Source organism: Primulina eburnea, chromosome 9 (genome assembly GCF_022965805.1).
Source record: "Primulina eburnea isolate SZY01 chromosome 9, ASM2296580v1, whole genome shotgun sequence".
In the NCBI taxonomy this organism is placed as follows: domain Eukaryota; kingdom Viridiplantae; phylum Streptophyta; class Magnoliopsida; order Lamiales; family Gesneriaceae; genus Primulina; species Primulina eburnea.
In genome coordinates this window covers 34260182-34281706 of record NC_133109.1, presented here as the reverse complement: position 1 = coordinate 34281706, position 21525 = coordinate 34260182, and the positions used below count along the sequence as shown (strand labels likewise).

The following is a 21525-nucleotide window of genomic DNA, read 5'->3' as shown; positions in this document are numbered from 1 at the left end:
CGAGGAGAGTGTGGAGTTGGGGAGGGGAGGCTTTATCTTTGAAGTGTGGAGATAACGTGGCTCAGCTTAAGCTTGAATTTGTGTGGCAGTCACTAATCTAATCTGTTTTGGCATTGGATTCTTGTCCACTCATTCATCCATGTGGGCTGTGGCACTTGGATTGGGATGGGGTTCTATACAAGTCTAGAAAGTAGCAACTTATGGCAATTTCTCATTCTCCCAATAATAATAATAAATAAATAAATAAATAAAACTAAAACTAAAAATCACTCTCATATGTCCATTTTTTTAATATAAAAAATATAAAAATAAAAACCCTTTTGGTGTAATGTAAAATATAATAATAATGTAAAGAGAAAATTGATGATTTATCGTCCGCCTGATATGAAAATCTCAAATATTTGATGAGATCTCGGTGTCAAACATCAATTACAACAAATTACTAACCCAATTCAAATATATGTGAAGCATTTTAAGAAATTGTATGGATTGAGAGAGTGAGATTAACTTATTTTATTTTAAATTAGGATGAATACATTCACTTTAACAATGAAAAAATTGCATTTGTGTGTTATGTATATGTTTTTCTTTGTGATGTGACACTCTATGTTATTATGTCTATTTTTTTCTTTGTGATTTTGACATTTTATATTGTCGTAACAACTCAATAATTTAATTTTCTTTGAATATGGCAAAATATGGCCTTTTATCGTTTATGGTTCTAAAAAAGTGGAGTAAATCTTTTGTGAGACGGTCTCACGACTCTTTATCTATAAGACGAGTCAACCCTACCGATATTCACAATAAAAAATAATATTTTTAACATAAAAAATAATACTTTTTCATTGATGACCCAAATAAGATATCTTCTCACAAAATAAAATCCGTGAGACCATTCTCACTAAGTTTTTGCCAAAAAAGTGATGTCAATATTCAAATTTAAACAAGATTAATTAATATGTCATATTTATGTTCACGATTTTTCTATTTAATATCGATAAAAACACTATTCGAAAACATAAATAAAATCTTGTGTCCAAACAAATAGTCGCTCAATCGAACTCAATCTTACAAAAGTTTATGTCAAATTGGACGTCATTTAATCAATTTTTTTTAAATTCCAATTTTATAGTCACTATTACTATTGATGTTGCTATTGTTTTTATTTAAATAATTTTTACTATATCCTTGTAATAAATACTATAATTTCTCATGTTACAATTATCATTAGTATCATTGCTAGTATTAATGATGATGAATATTGACCCGATTCAAGGATCCAAACACAAACCCCACCCGGGGCCGGAATGGGATTGCCGGGTGACCCGTATATGGCCAGCCCCGAATTGCGAAGCCCTAAACGCATCCCGCCATTTCGATTTGAACCTCCCCAATTCCTGACACACACACACACATTTCCTTCTACTCCGATTCCTGAACTTCTTTCAAAACCACTGTACACCACCGTTGATTTTGTGTGCAACTCACATTTAGATTTTCAGTTCTCATTGAGGCATAATCAAGAGGATTGTTTATGACATGATCTTCATTTTTTGGTCCTTTCCCCATTTTTAAGTGTTTAGAACTTGATTTCATGACCTTTGAATCGATTATTTTCTGGGATTATTGGTTTCATATCTCACACGTATGTCATTAAGAATGAGCTTTTGCGGACGTCCATTAACGTAAGAAGCTAGAAGAATTTATTTGTTGAAGATGAAGGAAATACACACAAGGTAACGACAATCCATATCCTTTCAACTCTTATATATATATTCCATTATTTTTGTTTCCTTTAATTTTGGTTCCTGTACTTTTGGTGGATGCAGGGGCATCAATTCAAATGGAGATAAGAAATCTAGCAACAAACCACTGAAAATCAATTGGCAAGAACACGCCAATGCACACTACGACTTCTCAAGACAAGATAACTTCTTGAGTGCAAACTTTCTTTTCTCCTTGCCAACTCAAAAACCTCAAATTGGTGAAGCAATGGATGCAAGGTAAAATTCATTTTTGTGACTTTGAGATAGTTGATAAATATATTTACCTGTGGAATGCTGTCCTGAAATATTCACTTTTCTACTATCTTGCTTTTCTACATACTTTCAGGCCTGCTCTCTGTTGTGATATGCATGGGAACAAGCCATAGAATATGTATATGGTTGTTACTGATAGGAAATCAAGCACAAACATACTTGAATTTTTTTCAAGTTCATGGTTATTGTTGTCCGTGTCTTCTTTATCCTTTCTCGCTGACCTGGCATTCATTTAAAAATCATGATATAAGAAAATCATGTACGTTGCTTATTCTTTATGGAATTATTACCCAGACGATTAATGTCGTCTCAGTGTTATTTGCTTTTATTAAATATTCTTCCCTCCTTTTCTTTCTTCAAATGTTGGGTAAACTCATTTTGATTGTAGATTCATTAAGAGGTGAACTTCATGAATCCATGATGCTTTTTTGCCTTTCTCATGATTTATCTTTCTGCATATATAGGTCCATGGTTTGTCAATTTCAGGATGTTAGTGTGCAAAATGTGCGAGTTGAAAAGGTAAAATATTTTTGTGGTTGTAGATCTGTATTGTAAATCTTTTTCCTGCAGGCAAATACATTAGAAAGAGGTGATTTTTGAGCTCACTCTTTGACTCTTGTGCACATTACTTAGGAGTGTTCTATGTTTCGAGGCTAAAGATTGGTGTTTGACTCCATATCAACTAAATTAAATTGAATCCTTGAACGGGGATCTGATACCTTAGTGCATCAGACGATAGGTTTGTGATCTAAAGTAATCGTCACTTGTGTAGTTGTGAAACCCTCGTGTCAAATTGGTTTATGGACGGAGAATGTTGCCGTCCGCTGCAATTGATGGGTTATTGTTAACTCGGCAGCATTTCTCTGCAATATTTATCCATTCCAGTTGATTTTTTGTTTCCTTTATACTTACTCGATGTTCTATGAATCTTTAGAAAAGTATGCTGGAATAGTAAACGCACAGGAATTTATAACAAAAGTTAAATATTCTGCACAGTCAACAATGCCTTGATTAGACTATGCCATTGAGTGCTTCATGATAAAGAAAGTGAAGAATTTAGTCAAAATTTATGTTTCATGCATGCCATGTCTTATAATTTCTTTACCATCATAAAAAATTTGTGGCGCTATAATTGCAGTTGCTTCGAGTATTGTAGCTTTTTCGTGAACAGTTTTTTTTTTACCAAAGAGATACATGGGTCAGGAATAAGAATAACCATGTCGTACAAATAGAAAATGTTTAAACGACATGATAGTGGATCAATGCAGTTTAAAAAGGTTGGATTTGATAGGGACAAGATGAATATACGAGGCAACTAACTATGATGTAGAATTGAAAGGAAAGTGTTTTTTTAATGGCATGCACTGTCATACGTACTTTCCTCTCCACAAGGAACTGAATTCTTCCTGAAACCAGAGATACCAACTCAAATCGAATGTAGCCTGATCAGTTTGAAGCCTCTGGTTTATTCCACCCAATTTTTCTGCTCCAGAGTTCATCCTTCCGTTTAACATCCAACATGTAGATCTAGGGCTGGGTTTCTGGCAATAGTACATTGTAAGATCAGTAAGTTCTTGACCCACCTTCGTAATAGATTTTCTCTCATGCTCATTTATTTTTTTCAGATTACCATACAGACATATATACCGTGTCTTTTATGTTGCTTGTCATGATTATTTGTCAAATCATGCTCCCCTTATTTCTCCATTACTTATGAAGAAATAGAGTCTAATGAATGGAACCTCATTTCTTTTTATTTTCTCTTGATAGCTATAGCATTCTTCACTTTTTCTTTCCCTCCTAAGTCAGTTGAGGTTAATTGACACAATTCTGATTACTGTCACATTCATTTCTTATTTGTTTTTGTTAGTTTTCGCATTTTATAATTTCTTTGTCCGCATATTCTCCTATTTAAAAGAAATGATTGATTTCTTCTAAATTGGTTGTAAGATTTTCTTTTGTTCTTCATTTTCATTTTTTGATCAGTTGTTCTTCGTTTTCTTTGTTGCAGTTTGTGAAATGTCAGTTTCTGGTTTTAATGCTGATGTAGTTTGTTATAGTGCTTTCAAACTTGATTACCACTTTTTACATTTACTCAAAATTTTATTCATTCAGCATTATTTTGGAATGTAAAATATGGCAGGCTTGGAAGCTACTTACAGGCCTGCAGTTGAATTCCAGAAACTACACAAAACCTGGAAAAACCCTTCCTTTATCTGAACATGCTGATGCCACCTCAAGGAGGGCAACTCAGCAGTGTTCGTCTGACTCGAAAATCAAGTTTTCTGGTAATACACGAATGCATCAAAGCCTAGGTGAATCCTATGTTCAAAGCAGCAAAGTTGAGGAAGACAGACAGGTTCTGATGCAAAGTGGTTCATACTCGACGAGCGATAGATTTCAAGCGCAAAACATCAATGGCGTTGCCCGCAAATCTGCTGCTTATGCAATAGCAACAGTTGGGTCCAAGTCAACATATTCTGAACGCATCATTGATGATGATGTACTTGAGGTAATTTTCGAGAAAGGTTTAAATGATGATGGACAAATTGGCTAATAATGTTGTAGTTTTAAACTGGTAAACTTGTCTACTTTATGCTACTTAGTCAATGTTTCTTCTATTGTAATTACCAAGTTGTTAAGTTATTAATGCATTTGTTTCACGGCTTTACTATATTTCTTCAGAATATTGATGTGGACCAAATAGTTATGAATCATTTTCAGTCAAGTTCGACTCCTCAGCCAACAATATCTAAACATCCTCCATTTACTCATGCTATACTTGAGGAAAAGAATTTGCCATCTGAGCTGTGCTTAAACTGCAGTCACGATATTAAGGTATATTATCATTTAACCTATTTACCTGATAATTGATATACTACAAAGTTCTTATGGTGACCACCTGAAACTGGTGCAGCTAGGACTTTGTTCGGAAGCTTCAAACCACCTGCAAGAAATGAAGGACTCTCTGATTAACATATCAAATGATCTAATAGACAATATTGATGAGATGAGTTCGGAGAAGGTAGAGAAGCTTCGTCTACAAAGGTTTGCCTACTCTTTGTCCATAAATCTCTCTACTTTCATGGTTTAAATAATTTAGTTGGTTAATTTTTCAAAGGAAAATACATGGACAGATATGAAAGAATTGTGCCAACTGTTTGTAAGGCTACCATGTCAGAATGATTTTGTTGTGATCATCCTCCTTTTTTTTCTTCCCGATAATTTCCTTATATAACTTATATAAATGAGCTGAAACCTAGGATGTTTTCATATTATTATTAGGCAGCAGCTTAATAAACAAATTCAGCAGCTTGAGAAATATCTACGCTCTACATCAGTTAATGAGGAGAGAATGCCGCCAAATTTTTCTGCATTTAAAGCAACCAAGATGGCTTTCCAGTGTGAAACCCCTCCAACAGTTCCGTTCAGAATTGACCCCAAGAAGCTCGATTCAGAGTTTCAAGTAAATAATGAGCCTGATAGGATTGATAGGTGGGGTTCATCATTTTCATTTTATTCCACGGACAGAGTTGGGATTTCAGCAGCCTCAGTGGGGAGAGAGGCATATGTACCTAAGTATATTGAAGTAAACTACATTGAGGGTTCAACTGACAAAAAGTGGAGCAGTCGGGAGTTTTCTTGGACAAGGGAGCTAGAGGTTTGTCACAGGTATAACCTTCCAGTAATACATCCTGCTCAGTGTTCTAATATGTTATGTTTTCTCCTGTTGTCAGGCCAACAACAAAAGAGTGTTTGGCAATCACTCCTTCCGTCCCAACCAGAGAGAGGTGATCAACGCTACAATGAGTGGATATGATGTATTTGTTTTAATGCCAACTGGAGGAGGAAAAAGCCTGACTTATCAGGTGAAATTAAATTAGTCTCATCCATTTTTAAAATTTTTTCAATGAAATCTATGCTGAGAATAAGAGATGATTGATCAGTGTTATCATCATAATTTTCAATTTATATCAGATTAATTGTTAAGAGTTTGAATGAGGAACATTGGAAATGCCTTTACTGGTGTTTCTCATTTTTATCATTTATTTTTCTGTTTAACAGATTTTCGTACTCAGGACCATTTTCAATGCTGAAGTTTTAGAATTTGATGAAAATTTAATCTGAATATTATATTCTTAGTGGTCGCTTTGATCTAAATCATAACTAGCTAGAAGACTCACATTTTCAGGGATCACATTTTGTCTACTGTAGGACCGTAGTACTGTCACTTTTCTGGGGAAAATGTGTTGTACTCGTCTTAAAATGTGAATTTTTATCTTGATTGTACAAAAATGTTTCTATATATGCTGCAATAATTCAGTCACCTAAGAAGTTGCTTTCCAGTGCTAATATTGCATAAAAATTTGCATGTTATTAAATACAATGTGGACAAGCTATGCTAAATGTTCATTTTTTTGCACTCACTTATCTATTGATGCATTGATTTTAGGGATAATTTCTGTACTCTAACTTTTATTTTACCAGCTGTTCAAACTGGATTTTCTGTTGCTTGTTGGAGTTCCATGCTGTAACCTGTAAACTGACATTTGATGTGGTTTCTGAATGCTGATTTCTTGTAGCTCCCAGCCCTCATCTGTCCAGGAATAACTTTGGTCATTTCACCTCTTGTCTCTCTCATTCAAGACCAAATAATGCACCTGCTACAGGTAAATTTTCCACAATACTTATTTACGCCTTATTGCATCGTAAACTTTGAGAAATGCCAGTAACATAATTATTCCCGTCAAAATCAAACTAGGCAAATATACCAGCGGCTTATCTAAATGCCAACATGGATTGGTCTGAGCAGCAGGAGATTCTTAGAGAGCTTAATTCAGATTACTGCAAATACAAGCTGTTGTATGTCACCCCAGAGAAAGTGGCCAAGTGAGTAAAGTTTTCCTACATCCTAAAGCTTTATCCTGAAATCCACACTTAATTATTTATGGCCACATTCTGGAAGTTGTAATTTAGCCATAAGGTGTTGAGACTTTTAGGTCCAAGTCCAGTAGTTTGTTATTATTTCTTATTTGTGCAAGTATAGGCTCATTAAGCCTTAATGCATTACAAGTCTCTATTTACTTAGAAATTCATTCAATCTTGAGATAAACTTGCATAATCTTTTGTTCGGCTTCAGTTCTTACTACACAAGTTTGAGCCACACGGTTTTCATTCTTGTCTTCTACTGTGAAACTGATTTCTTTTATCATACACATCTTAAATAAAAAAAATACCGCTGATATTGATGTTCTAGGTGTCTGTGTGAAATACATCTACAAAGTCATTGCTCTATGCACCCATGGTTATATACATTCTATACGGTGAGCTAAAACTGAATTGAATTCTATCAGCTTCATTTTATGTGGGTTTCAAGCAAATCAGTCGCTTCTGTAAAAGTCTGTAAGAAATTCAAAAATTGACAAAAGTGCATGTCTATGTATTTGTGTGATTTTTCCATCATATGTATAGACAAAATTTTGTCTACACTGCCGTGTACCTCCTTTGGTTAGTATACACGATGCATCACACTGTCAATGTTAGACTAGTTGTCAAGTTTCTTTGGATATGTTGTTGTACTAAGGAGGTCATTACGGGTCTTTAACATATGATTGAATGTGATTATTTAATAAACAGTCCTTTATCGAGAGAATACATACACAAATATAGAATATCGGAATCTTAAAAGAAGACATGTTGCTGTTTTATCAAATAAAATGATTGTTTTAGCTGTTAAATTTTGTTTGTGCGAATGGGATTTCAGCTGGAAGCCATTTGACTTTCTTTTTAATTGAGAATAATTCAACTATATTCTGCACAAACTGATACCCATCTCAAGGTTGCTAGGATTATTTATGATGAGAACCAGAATGTGTTTAAGAAAACATATCCAGTGGATTTTTTTTTTTGCACAAAAGCAAATGGATTAGCTCAATATTCATTTCTGCAGAAGTGATGTCCTGCTGCGTCACTTAGAAAGCCTACATGCTCGTGATTCTCTTGCTCGGATTGTCATTGATGAAGCTCATTGTGTTAGCCAATGGGGACATGATTTTAGACCGGATTACCAGGTTTTGTATGTCCAATTTTCTTTAGTATTCGAGGGACACTTATTTAGTTGTTTTGACTGCCACTTCTTTATTATTCCGATCTTTTTTATTCTATTTTGTGGTAAACAGAAAATTTTCTTCAGTTTTCATTTGCGTTTGGCATGGTTGCAGTCGTTATATGGTTGCAATCGTTATTGGTGCTGTCATGTGCTTTTTCCAGAAACTCACATTTAAGGATCTTGGTCTAACTCGAGTATTTGTTTGTATCCAGTGTCTCGGCATATTGAAACAGAAATTTCCATCTATACCCGTGCTTGCGTTGACTGCTACCGCCACAATCAGTGTGAAAGAAGATGTTGTGCAGGCTCTTGGTTTAGTAAATTGCATTGTTTTTCGGCAAAGTTTTAACCGCCCAAATTTACGGTAAGTTTTAAGTTTAATTTATAATGCTTGGCCTTACACTAATGCGTAACGCTGCGAAAAATTGCAGATATTCTGTTGTTCCTAAGACAAAGAAGTGTGTGGAAGATATTGACAAGTTTATCAAGGAGAACCATTTTGACGAATGTGGGATCATTTATTGTCTTTCAAGAATGGATTGTGAAAAAGTTGCTGAAAAGTTGCAGGTATATCTCCTTACGTTCATGTGAACTGGGAAGCTGAAATTATGTGGATAAGATGAACCATTCTCTTCTCTTTTTTCCTAATAGAAGTTATGATGATACCAAAAAACAAATTCGCCCCTGTTTTTGTTCTCGACGTTAACGAGGCAAAATAATTTATGTATGTCTGCCCTCAAACTTCTTGTGTGTGAGGTACTGCTTGTGGAATAAATGAAAAAAAGGTTCTCATTGATCATATATTAAAAAAAATGAAAAGCCTCCTTCTATGAATGTGTATTTATTTGGCAGTAGTTTAAGACATTACTTGAATCATAGTATGTATTAATAGGTAATTAGGTATTTATCTGGAACAATTTTTTATTTAAGCAACCCTTTTTTCTTATAATCTAATTTAGATGCATATGTCATTTAATGATTTCTTTTATAGGTTTGATTATGGTTCTAAAATTGACAGTTCCAGTTCCGATGCCCGAATGTTCAGATTCGATTTTCGGTTGGAATCAATTTGAAGATATATTTTTCAATCTAAAAATCAAAATATTTGAATTATTTGTGAGGTATTTAAGCTAATTAAATTTAACGATTTAACAATTATATTACAATATATTAATTTTTTAGCATAAACGAAATAAAAATAGGGTTTCAATTTCACTTATATAAAATAAGTAGTTTAACTTATATAAATTAAGGTGTGTAAACCATAACTTAATCTACGATTTTTGTTACAGTTCATGCTGTTATGAAAAAAAAAACAAACCTCTATCTTAAAGGAGCCTCTGTAAAACAATTGATTTTGGTTTCTTATCTCTACATTCTAGGAACCAGAAAAATCCTTGGTTTTGGTTTCAGTTTTAAAATTGATACAAAAATAGTTTGCCTCTAGTTTTTGGAGATGGTTCCAATTTAGATTCATGTTTTGTAGGGAGCCGTGGTTGGCTCTAGTTGGTAAATTCTGTGAGCAGAGTTCCTCACAGTCAAATTAATGTAGAATTGTAGGCTTTAATTCGTATAATGTATTTGTAATTTTTAAGTGGTGATGCGTGTGTCTTCCAGCAATATGGACATAAAGCAGCTTTCTACCATGGCTCCATGGACACCGACCACCGTGCAATGACACAGAGACAGTGGAGCAAGGATGAGATTAACATAATATGTGCAACAGTTGCATTTGGGATGGGTATGGTTTCAGACTGTAATGCTGTCTTTGGAGTCATTTTCAGTGACGTGCTGACACGGATATTTTAGGTATAAATAAACCTGATGTCCGGTTTGTCATTCACCATTCCCTTCCGAAATCTATTGAAGGCTACCACCAGGTAATCTCCTGTAGCAATGTGTCCTTCCTTGTTTTTATGTACTTATTTTATTGTAAATATATATCTTATATGCCTGGATATTGAGTTGTGGATTGCAGGAGTGCGGTCGTGCTGGAAGAGATGGCCAGGCTTCGTCTTGTGTGTTATACTACAGCTATAGTGATTATGTAAGTCATAAGAAAATGACATCTTTTCTCATTCTCTCTTTTTGGATTTGTTTGAATGGTTTGCATTTCTTCCTGCTTGTGTTAATGCACGCCTGTCAACTTTTTGACTTTTTCTGCAGATTCGGGTGAAGCATATGATAAGTCAAGGAGTGGCAGAGCAAACACTCTTTGCACCAGGATATAAGCGTGCAAGTACAGCACCTTCGGGGAGGTTACTGGAGACAAACACAGAGAATCTCCTGCGAATGGTATAGATAGGATTTTGTTTGTTGCTATTAGAATCACTAAATTATTAATATATTTTAGCAACATATTTTCAGGTTAGCTATTGTGAGAATGATGTTGATTGTCGGCGTCTCCTACAGCTCATTCACTTTGGAGAAAAATTTGATTCTGTAAACTGCCAGAAAACTTGTGATAATTGTTCAAAAAATTTAAGCTTCGTTGAAAAAGATGTCACGGAGATTGCCAAGCAGCTGGTTAGGATTTTCTTATTTATTATTTATGCCATGAAATTCTTTCTCATAGATGTATTTGGTTCTTTTATCCTTAGATGGGCATGTGTTAGAAATACAATTTATTTACAACTTTTAACTGAAAATTGTTTTGTGACATGTTAATAGGTTGAACTGGTAAAGACAACAGGACAACATTTTTCGTCGGCCCATATCTTGGAGGTCTACAGGGGTTCCTTAAACCAGTTTGTATGTCCTAATGATCAAAACTTTGTTGATTTTTACTTATGTGGTACTTTGTTTAACATTATCCTGATACCAAACTTAGGTTAAGAAACACAGACATGAGAATTTGAGCATGCATGGAGCTGGAAAACATTTGGCCAAGGATGAAGCGTCCCGTGTGTTGCGTCACCTTGTGATCGAGGACATTCTGATGGAGGATGTGAAAAAAAGCGATTTATATGGATCAATATCATCGCTATTAAAGGTAAAACGGGCTTTCTTTTCAATGTTCTTTAATATACAAGAGAGCATCTATAGAAAACTCACGAGAAGAAGAACGCGTGTCTTCCTCACTCTAGTACACCCTCTCTTGTTTGTTCCGATACACCCACATACATATAATAGTTTATAGTTATTTATCTGATAGCATCCTTTGAATATTGCCTTTTTTTAATCATCAGGTTAATGAATCCGGGGTTTACAATCTCTTTGCCTGTGGCCAGACGATTAAACTAAGGTTCAATAACTCTGATTCTTGAAATAATCATACTTTTTATTTTGGAGCATTGAAATATGCAACATTCTTAATCAAATGACTATTAGATAATCTTTTCAAAGAAATGATTCATTGACATTCTGCTCTGAACATGTCCCATTGATTTGATAACAGATCTCTTGTTAAAGCTTTTGCTAAATGCCCCATCTTTTCTTGTTTTTTTCCCTACACAAAATAAAAAACATTTTCATAGTTGCTGCTTTTTTTCAAGTCACCCCCCTTTTTTAACTTGCACTTTTTTCGAAATTTAAGAGCACGGTGTTGATTTACGACAAAATTTCTCTTGCAAATAAGGATTCATCATCGGCCAAGTCTGTATTCATATAGCAGTACTGAGGATCATTGTCAGCTCAAACAATTTATCTTAAAATTTGGTTGAATACTCCGATTTCTTTCCCTACTCCTCCACGATGTTGTAGTTTGTCGTCTTTATAATGACATTGTCTTCCATGTAGATTCCCATCTTCTGGTAAACCATTGAAATCAGGTCGATCTGAGGCTACTCCTGCAAAAGGATCATTGACATCAGGAAAACAAAGTCCTCCACCAGTAGATATTCCTGCCGAGCCCCACTCTGAAGTTGATTTGGTAATAATACAATCTTCCATCTTATTCTTAGGATTCATCGTTTTTCTATTACTACCCTCTAGCTTAGGTTCAATAATTTATTTCGTGTTGTCTTGTTTCTCTACAGAACCTTTCAGCCAAATTATATTCTGCACTGCGAATGCTCAGAACAGTCCTAGTCAAGGAAGCTGGAGAAGGGGTCATGGCATATCACATTTTTGGGTACACTTCTACGCTTGTTCTCTCTGTTAATAGTTTGCTCGAAGGAACTACTCAACAAGCATATATCTGTCCTAAACTTTTTCTTTTGCCATTGGTTCTTATTCGTAGAAATGCTACACTGCAGCATATCAGTAAAAGGATTCCAAGAAACAAAGATGAACTCTTAGAGATTAATGGTATTGGCAAGTAAGTGAGATCTTCCAATTAAATTCATCGAAGAAACTTGCAAATATAACCAATGTTTTAATTTCAGAGCAAAAATAACCAAATATGGTGATCGAGTACTGGAAACCATTGAAGCTACTATTAGGGATTATTACAAGGACAAAAACAGCAGCAGTAGCAATGATAGCACAGATTCAAAGAGGAGAAGACAGGCCACCGCTAGAGTTTCAAATACAAATTCAAATGACGATGATTTCTTAGTTGAAAGCACTGGCAGGTCCAAGAAAAGGTTGGTGAAAAAGGTTGATAAGAGTCTGGGAACAAATTTGAACAAAAATCTTGAGTGTGAGTACCAATACGAAGATATTGATTTTGATGATAGCTTATTTGAGGTTGAAGTTGGTGAGATTGATCAGAATAGAGGAGGAAGAGTTCTACCTTCATGGCATACAACTTGAGTAAGTTTCTTCATGGTCGATGCTAGAACCATTTCTCAGATATTCTTTGGGAAATGAAATGCATTTGATTCTAACATTAGAGTTGCATAATAGAAATGCGTTTCGCATTGTAGTCAAAACTTTGTATGCTGCATGAAGAGATTATCCAATTGCAATCTTTGCAATGTAACTTGATTTTGACAATATCTGATAAATGTTACTTCCAAATTAATTAATTAATAATACTTTTCTAGGTAAAACAGTGTTTACTGTATAATTTATTATGTTCTATGAATGATGTTGCATTTTTATATTTTTTTTAAAAAAGATGATAACTAATTCGTTGTTTAGAGTTAGTTTTATTTTTAAGAAGGCAGATTTATAACAATTATTAGTGACAAGATATCGATTTTATTGAATTTTGATATATTTGACTAATATTATATGTATATGTTAAATATATTTTTTATTTTTGCAGTTTTTCAAATAAAATTAGATAAACGGTTTTGGCTGAATTATAAAGTTACAAAAATAAAAAATCTATTGAGCCACGATGTTAGATCAATAAAAAGAAGATTTAAATTTTAGACGGTGTATCAAGCATAATAAAAACTAGTATATTGACGCACGCGTTGCTTGTTTGTATAATATTTTTTTATATTTCATTTGATTTATGTTAAAATGAGGATCAAAATATAATTATAAGAAATAACGAGGGACTACACTGTAATTTTGATATATAAATTGAAAAATAAATTGAAAAATAAAAGAAAAAAAAATACCACAATAAGAATTGAACCTATAACTCAAACCCCAAAAAATAAAGATTATATCCGCTAAATTACACATAACTTGCATTAAAAGTTTGACATTTTATTAATATATATAATTATTTAAACAGACCATGATATCAAAATTAGTTACTCAAAGTGTCTCAAACTTAATAAAATAGTATAGAAAATTAAAACATTGTTGGTCAATTATAATAAATTTGAAAGCTTAAGAATAAATAAATTAGGTCAAAAGGATTTTAATACAATTACTCATTTTTATTTTTATTTGACATTTTTTTATAGTTAGTAAGCTAGTAATACTTTATTTATATGTTTAATAAATACCCATAAAATATTACATCGATATTAATATATCTGTAAAAATAAGTGACGTGGTGGATGCGGTTTCTTAAAAAAATTGTCACTACATAATATAATATGATGTGATTACACCACTGATCATACCACTGAATCTTGATAATATAGATACTTCTCACCACTGATCTTACCACTGAATCTTGATAATATAGATACTTCTCTGACAGATTTCGTTGTAAAAAAATATGTGGGATCACTGCCCCATAGCGTGTCTCCACATTTCCTACCATAGTGGCATTCGAGGTGAATTGAAAACGTTCTCTACCATAATCCGAAAACACTAAAATCTCGGAAAACAAACGGAAATGGAAAGTAAAAATCTTGACTCCAAAAACTCCCAGAAGGAAGTTCAGGCACAGAAGAAAGTGGGGTTTCAAGAAGGGGATGATCTTCATATATATTCTCTTCCCAAGAAATGGAAACGAAAATGGAGGCATGTGAAAAAATCTGCCTTTTGGGTGGAGGAAATGATGCCCGAGGAAGAAGGGAAGATGAAAGAAAATGGAGTTTTAGAGGATTTTGTTGGAGGTTGCAGCAGAAATAATTTGGCTCCCGTTGAGGAAGTTTGCTCCATCTGTTTTGATAAATTCAACATCCCATGTAGTACAAATTGCGGTCACTGGTTTTGTGGCAAGTTTTCTACCTACTTTTACTTTTTCTTTATACTTTTGAGGATTTTTGGTATTTTTTCTCTGTTTTGTGTCTATGGGTGGCCTCCTATTCTTGAGTTAATGTATTAGATGAGAAGTGAACTTAGTATTTTGATTATATATGTTTATAGGTTTATAGTAAAGTTAAGATATAATGGTTTGTTGCAGAGGGATATCTGGAATTTTTCCATGCCAGTATGCCCATTTTCACGTCAAAAGCTGCCTCCTACGTCCTAACATAGTGTTTCCATTTTGGAAATTTGCGGAAAAATATATTTGTTAAGTAGAAAGCATCAAGCAGGGCCAGGGGATGATTTTGCTGTCGCACTTCGTTTCTGTGCTCTGAAGATTTTATTCACTGTTTCTTGTGAATATGCTTCATATGAGATGGACACAACGTAGGAGGAATTTGAATGGGGCCAAAATGTATACTGCGGTAGTGAAAATCAAAATATAGGTTTTTTCCCTTTGGGAGGTGGCAAAGTTCCATTGGTGGAATGCAAGGCCTTTTCCAGGTAGGATCGAGTCACATATCCGCTCTTACATTTTCTGCTAAGTTATCTTTTTTTTCATTCTTGTGTTCTTCGTCTTCTTTCTTAAGCTCCATGCTTGTCACTGGAAAAAGGCTACAACACGACCTATCAACATTTATGGAGATAAGTACAAAATTTTCATCTTTTAGAAGTTCAATACTTATCACAATGATATTTTTTTGGGTTGTTTAGTGAAGTTTCGCATAATTATGTTTACATTTTTGTCAGGACATATAGGAATCTATACTCTATTGCCTTTTGATTGCCTCTTCTACTCCCTTCCCTGTTTTCTAAGTAACATAGAATGCATGCCATCTATTTATAATGTCTTATGCATGATCCATTCTTTATTATCCGGCAAAGTAAAAAAATTTGTTGTGCACATATATGGTTTTATGATGTTTTGTTGTCAAACTTGGAACCCATAGTAACACATGCTGGAAAATTGATGTTACCTTTTGTTTTGCATAAAGTATTAGCTTTACTGCTACTTACGAGCAGATTATTGACAGCTTCCAATGGCGTGAGATGCATTTCTCCGTAATACGTCTTCTTGGGGTGAGCTTATTTACTGGGAACAGTTAAAAAAAATTACTTCTTCCATGCTTGTCTTCAAATGAATGTTTGCATCAGGTACCCGTGTTTTCATACTTAAATAATACCAAAACAAGTCCAATAGTTGAAGCTTCTTCAAATATAACTATTTAATTCAAAATTCTGTTTTTAGAAGTGCAATTACATTTATATGTATACTGCAGGAAATCTACATTATTGTTCAAACTTAGCTGAGTAACTAGAACTGAATCAAGATTTTTGCATCAACTTCTGTCGATTGTGTTGTATGAGTTCATTCCCACTGGTATGTTGAGTTTCCCTTCTCATGCACACTTCACTTCATTCCAAGATAGGCGCTGGCGCTGTTAGGGACGAACTTACGAATATTGGATATTGGATCGATGTTTGGGCACATAAAAGGTAAATATACACACGATCTATACAGCATAAGCATGTCATACATCCTTTTAGAGTGAATGCCTGAAAGTTATTTAATTGAAATTACTTGCTATTATGCCAGCCACTTATTTGTGACTTCTTGGAATGAATGAGAGTCCATTTGACACTTGTATGCCACTTATTACACATGTTTGAGTCTTAGATCTTTAAAATTTTCGCGAGATAAATGATTGAGTTTGCTTCCATATACGATGTTCATGACTCATGAAACAGAGACATCTTATTGTGAATGTCACAACTCACAACTCTGTTCATATGTATGTGGAGCTGCGCATAAATGCCTAATGTCGTGCTTTAAGTTTCTTTACATGTGCACATGAGTAGGATTCTTTGTTTAGATTATCATGTAAAAGTCTCGCATTATATGCTGGAGGATTCGGGATTCAAAGTGCGTTTCACATTGGTACGAATATGTTTTTTGGTACTCAACTTTTCGTTGAGATTTTTGTAGTGCACAGGTGTCGTTCGAGACATCTGGCTGTGCTACAAATTGGGCATATTTAGTCCGAGTCGCTTGTTTCTCGGGTGCGCGGACTTGTAACTGTCTCTATATTTGACCCATATCAGGAGCACTTTAATTTTTAGCCATGATCAAAAGTTTTTTTTTTTAAAAAAAAAAAATAGTCCCCCCTAGTGTTTTCCTAGTTTAGTCAATTTGGATTTAGTAGCTTTTTTCTTAAAAGTTTTTTTTTATTTAAAGTGTTTTTATAGTTTTATATATGTTTGGACAGATATTGTAGTGTTTTTAAATTTGCGAATAAAATTTTCAATGATACTTGGAAAATCCATTCGAAAGCCTAACACGCGTTTGCTTGCTTAACATGATTTAGGAAAAAGCTTGATGGAATCACAGCTCTTAAATTCGGTTGAGTCGATATTTACTCCACGTGATTTGGATAGATACGTGATTTTAAAAAAATTAACGAACCCTTTATATATATATTACTAAATTTGAACTCTTGATTAGGTGGTAATAATCCTGCTAGGATGAAATCAACCTTGAATTCTATGCTAGCCTGAATTTACTCGTCTTGTCCAGGTTCATCCTCTCCCCCGTGTCTCCTCAAAATTCATTTAATTTCTTGTTTCGTCTTATCCCAATCCAATTCTTGGAGTTATTAGATTAGATTTGGATGGGATTATCACGCTCCTTCGACGCACCTCGATTTTGCTTCCGCTGCTGTTCTTGTTATTGTCGCTGCTGCTGACGCTGTTGGTTGTTTTAGGTTCTTTTTGGAGCTTTGATTGATTTTACAGCTCCGTTTTTTTATGGATTCAACCTTGCTGCCAACCACGACCAAGGGGCTTTCTCTAGGGTTTTCATCTCATGGGTCGAAGGTGGTTGAAAGTGCTCGGGGTTCGAAAATCGCCGACGACTCGATTTCGTTCCAGATCGAATCGAGAGTTAAAGACCCTTTACATCCCGTGCCCTCGGTTCCACTCCAACTGATGGACCAGGAGACGGCGAACCATCATCATGATTTGGATATTAATTCCAATGAAATTAAAGGTAGACGGACTGATGCAGGAGAAAACGACGCAGAGGAGTTTCGGATTTTGGGCCATTCTCTGTGTTTGAAGCGAAGACGCGACTGCGATTCCGGGTCTTCGGTTCCATCTTCCTTCACAAAGGTATTTATAGTTTCTTCTCCAGATATGGAATCGCGTAGGAAGATGGTCAAAGCGTGGGGAAATCAGAGATTGCAAGATGCAGACCCTGATGTTTTTGGAATCATGGAAAAGGAGAAGCAAAGGCAGTATAGAGGGATCGAATTGATTGCTTCGGAGAATTTTGTGTGTAAAGCAGTAATGGAGGCATTGGGAAGCCATTTAACTAATAAATATTCAGAGGGGATGCCAGGGGCTCGATACTATGGTGGAAATCAGTACATTGATGAGATTGAAACACTTTGTCGCGAGCGTGCTTTGTATGCTTTTGGGCTTGATTCTGAAAATTGGGGTGTGAATGTACAGCCTTATTCGTGTACATCAGCAAATTTTGCAGTTTTTACGGGTCTTTTGTTCCCTGGTGATAGGATAATGGGGTTGGACACTCCATCCGGAGGTAACACAAGCCATGGATATTATTTACCAAATGGGAGAAAGGTCTCAGGGGCGTCTATATTTTTTGAGAGCTTGCCATACAAGGTTAATCCCCAAACAGGGTATATAGATTACGAAAAGCTCGAGGAGAAGGCACTTGATTTCCGCCCAAAGATATTGATTTGTGGTGGGAGTTCATATCCTCGTGAGTGGGATTATGCAAGGTTTAAACAAATTGCAGAAAAATGTGGTGCAGTTTTGTTGTGTGATATGGCTCAGATTAGCGGTCTTATTGCTTCTAAGGTGAAATGTTTTATGATTTGTATGGGCTGACGTCTTTGTAAACTTTTTTATTGGTCTGCTTTGTTTTGCTATGTATTCCCATTTGATTTAAAAAAGCATGTCTTGAATTGATTACGCTTCCCACAGTCGGTGTTTTGTAGTTTTGCAAGGTCTGGGGTGAGAGAGAATGAATGCCTGCTAGGATTGTAATTTTAGAATTGGAACCTAGCTTACTACCAAAAATTTCATTACGCTCACTATGCCATCCTCAGTGTATTGCACTTTTTATCATTTATTTTCTAAGGTGTTCCTTTGATTTGTAATTTGTATTATTTTTTATTGTTATTACCAAAGGTTGATCATGGTGGCGTTTCCTGCTCTCGTATCATAACCTACCGATTTTGATGCCTTATTTATGTTGAATTGTTCATTCGATTCTTGCTGGATTCCAGCTTAAAGAATTTGTTCTTGCTAATGTTAGTGGGTATGCAATTTGTAGTTATGAATAAGTAGCCTGACCTTGAATGTCCTTGAACTAGTAAGGCATCAAATACAAACCATGATGTACTGCCTATTGAAGCAGTGTTTTGTTGCAGTTAGCTGCACTATTGGATGAAATTGGTTGGTTCACATTCTAACTTGGAGAAACAAATTGTTTTGTGTTTAGCTGGATTTAAGAAATCCGCAGAACACAAGTTTCTTGGTGATTTTTATTTTGATTTCTAACATTAAAATCTGATATTGCGCTCACAGAACCGAACCATGTGGCACCATATACTATTTGTTTTTTTTGCCGATTCAGAAATCAGTATTGTGTGAATTTATATAACATGGTTACTACGGACTATGCTGTCCTTCCTGTTTTGGGTGCTGTAACTCCTCTTTTGGGTCAGAGTTTTACGCATTTTGTATAAATAGGCTTCTTGTATTTATCTAATTACACGAGTTTCTACATGCAGGAATGTGCAAGTCCTTTTGAATATTGTGATATTGTCACCTCAACTACCCATAAAAGTCTCCGTGGCCCTAGGGGAGGGATTATTTTTTATAGGAAGGGGCCAAAGCAGAGGAAGAGAGGGATGCTTTTAAATCAAGGTGATGGTAGTGATAGATATGATTTTGAAGAAAAGATAAACTTTGCTGTTTTCCCAGCACTGCAAGGTGGACCACACAATAATCACATTGCTGCACTTGCAATAGCATTGAAACAAGTGGCTACGACTGAATACAAGATGTATATGCTACAAGTCAAGAAAAATGCTCAGGCTTTGGCCGCAGCTTTATCGAAGAGAAACTGTAGGCTTGTCACTGGAGGCACAGATAATCATTTGTTGCTTTGGGATCTGAGAAATTTTGGATTGACAGGCATGTTTTTCCCCAGAACAAGTCCCACCAATTTTCCATATTTATTTTTTAAAAGCATTTTCCTTAGCTACTGAATTTTTGATTTCATTGTTTTATCATGTTCAAGATTATACCTCGTTATATGTGTTGAACTCAAGTTCTGGCACGAGCTGTGAAAATTGTTTTGGTTTTGCAAAGTGCATATTAACAGTTTTTATCTAGAAGACTTCTTTAAAGTGCTCCAACTTTTCATTGAGGAAAGAGATCGATTTCTTTTTTTTATCCTGCAAATAATAAGATAGTCAACTATATTTTCTTTGCTTCTGTTAGTTTGATGTTTGGATATTGTGGATGATACAATCAGCTGTAGAGTGCCTCAGTTCCATATCCTGACCTATTTTTCTACTCAAACTGGGCTAGTTTTTTTCTGTTACTGGAAAGGAGCTTTCTTTGATTAAATTTAAATTTAGAAGTAAATTTCCATTAATGTTTGGCTAGTTGATATAGAATAATAAATGTTTTTTGTGTGTCATGAATATACTTTGGTCAGCATTCTCAGGGTTCGGCGACCTTTTATCTTTTCTTTAGTCTTGGTCTTTCTTCTCTGCTCGACTGATAGAATTCTTTCTTGGTGTAGGGTTTTAATTTGATGTTTTGTAAGAAAATATGGAACTTTTGAACTATAATTTTTTTACCTGAATGATAATGTTTATTTGCTAACATAATACAGAATTATCCAAGCACTTGCTCTGTGTTGTTATATGTGTGCTGAATTGGTGCTAGCTTGCTTTTGTCTATGGGTACCTTCTTCTGCTGATGTTTTCTCCGTAGGCCATGTATTTATCTTCTCTAAACTCTGTGCCGTGTAGGGAAAATTTTTGAGAATGTGTGTGAGTTGTGTCACATTACACTCAACAAAGTAACCATTTTTGATGATAATGGCAACATTACCCCTGGAGGTGTAAGAATCGGTAAGTTATTATCTTTTTGAAATGAACAACTCGAGCACATTTCTGTAATGTGTTATGCGCCGTCATTATTTGTTGCCGTAACGGAAGTTTTCATGTTTTTTCCCACAGGTACTCCTGCAATGACATCAAGAGGCTGTCTCGAGGCTGATTTTGAGACAATGGCTGAATATCTCATAACTGCTGCACAGATTGCTAGTTCAGTGCATAGGGAACACGGGAAACTACCGAAACATTTTCTGAAGGGTCTTGGGAACAACAAAGAGATAATCGAGCTTCGAGCAAGAGTCGAAAATTTTGCCTCCCAGTTTGCAATGCCAGGCTTTGATGAATAATCTGGTCACATTACAGTGAAGATTGATTCTCGTCTTACCAAGTAGTTTATCAGGGCCTGCGAGGTGTATGGATTGTGCTTCAAACTTGTCCGTGGCAAGAGGCGATTTTCTTGTTCACGTGAGCTAGAAAGTTGGGGTAGTCCAATCATGCCAATCCAAATCTTGGCTATTCTTTCTTGCAGATTTGTTACAAAGGGTGTTTTAAATATGTTGGGCTCACACTCGGTTCATTTTCATGTTTGCGCAGGTGTATATCGATATCGGAATCATCGTCCAACATGGTGTTGTTGCAAAGTCGTAATTTGTACTCTAATTTATCGACGTTCTTTACGAGATTTAAAGTAAACAAATCGTTGAAAGAGTTAACGATGGGTGCAAGACCT

General features: G+C 35.0%; 2 protein-coding genes and 1 long non-coding RNA gene across 5 annotated transcripts; all 3 read left to right on the top strand.

Moving 5' to 3' along the window:
• Positions 1-1374: 1374 nt before the first annotated feature.
• LOC140841981 (ATP-dependent DNA helicase Q-like 4A) lies at positions 1375-13070 on the top strand. 2 transcript variants are annotated; one of them, XM_073209753.1, is made up of 25 exons: positions 1377-1736; positions 1830-2003; positions 2504-2558; positions 4183-4551; positions 4725-4877; positions 4957-5087; positions 5325-5700; positions 5777-5908; positions 6623-6709; positions 6802-6929; positions 7990-8110; positions 8361-8512; positions 8580-8715; positions 9766-9889; positions 9958-10028; positions 10127-10195; positions 10315-10443; positions 10516-10674; positions 10819-10899; positions 10979-11140; positions 11337-11392; positions 11887-12019; positions 12126-12220; positions 12329-12406; positions 12474-13069. In XM_073209753.1, the coding sequence occupies exons 1-25, from the start codon at positions 1717-1719 to the stop codon at positions 12841-12843; spliced, it is 3561 nt and encodes a 1186-aa protein (XP_073065854.1). In that variant the 5' UTR covers positions 1377-1716; the 3' UTR covers positions 12844-13069. The 2 variants fall into 2 exon arrangements, with proteins under 2 accessions (XP_073065855.1, XP_073065854.1); XM_073209754.1 differs by lacking the exons at positions 10127-10195; positions 10315-10443; positions 10516-10674 and having other exon boundaries at positions 1375-1736; positions 12474-13070.
• A 2597-nt stretch (positions 13071-15667) lies between these two features.
• On the top strand, positions 15668-16775 carry LOC140841984 (uncharacterized). Its single transcript, XR_012120297.1, has 2 exons — positions 15668-15789; positions 15915-16775. It is a non-coding gene; the product is annotated as an uncharacterized lncRNA (long non-coding RNA).
• Positions 16776-17137: 362 nt separating this feature from the next.
• On the top strand, positions 17138-21508 carry LOC140841982 (serine hydroxymethyltransferase 6-like). 2 transcript variants are annotated; one of them, XM_073209755.1, is made up of 5 exons: positions 17138-17209; positions 17397-18516; positions 19455-19860; positions 20709-20810; positions 20919-21508. In XM_073209755.1, the coding sequence occupies exons 2-5, from the start codon at positions 17440-17442 to the stop codon at positions 21140-21142; spliced, it is 1809 nt and encodes a 602-aa protein (XP_073065856.1). In that variant the 5' UTR covers positions 17138-17209; positions 17397-17439; the 3' UTR covers positions 21143-21508. The 2 variants fall into 2 exon arrangements, 1 of the variants encoding a protein (XP_073065856.1); XR_012120296.1 differs by lacking the exon at positions 17138-17209 and having other exon boundaries at positions 17237-18516; positions 20919-21278; positions 21390-21508.
• Positions 21509-21525: the final 17 nt, after the last annotated feature.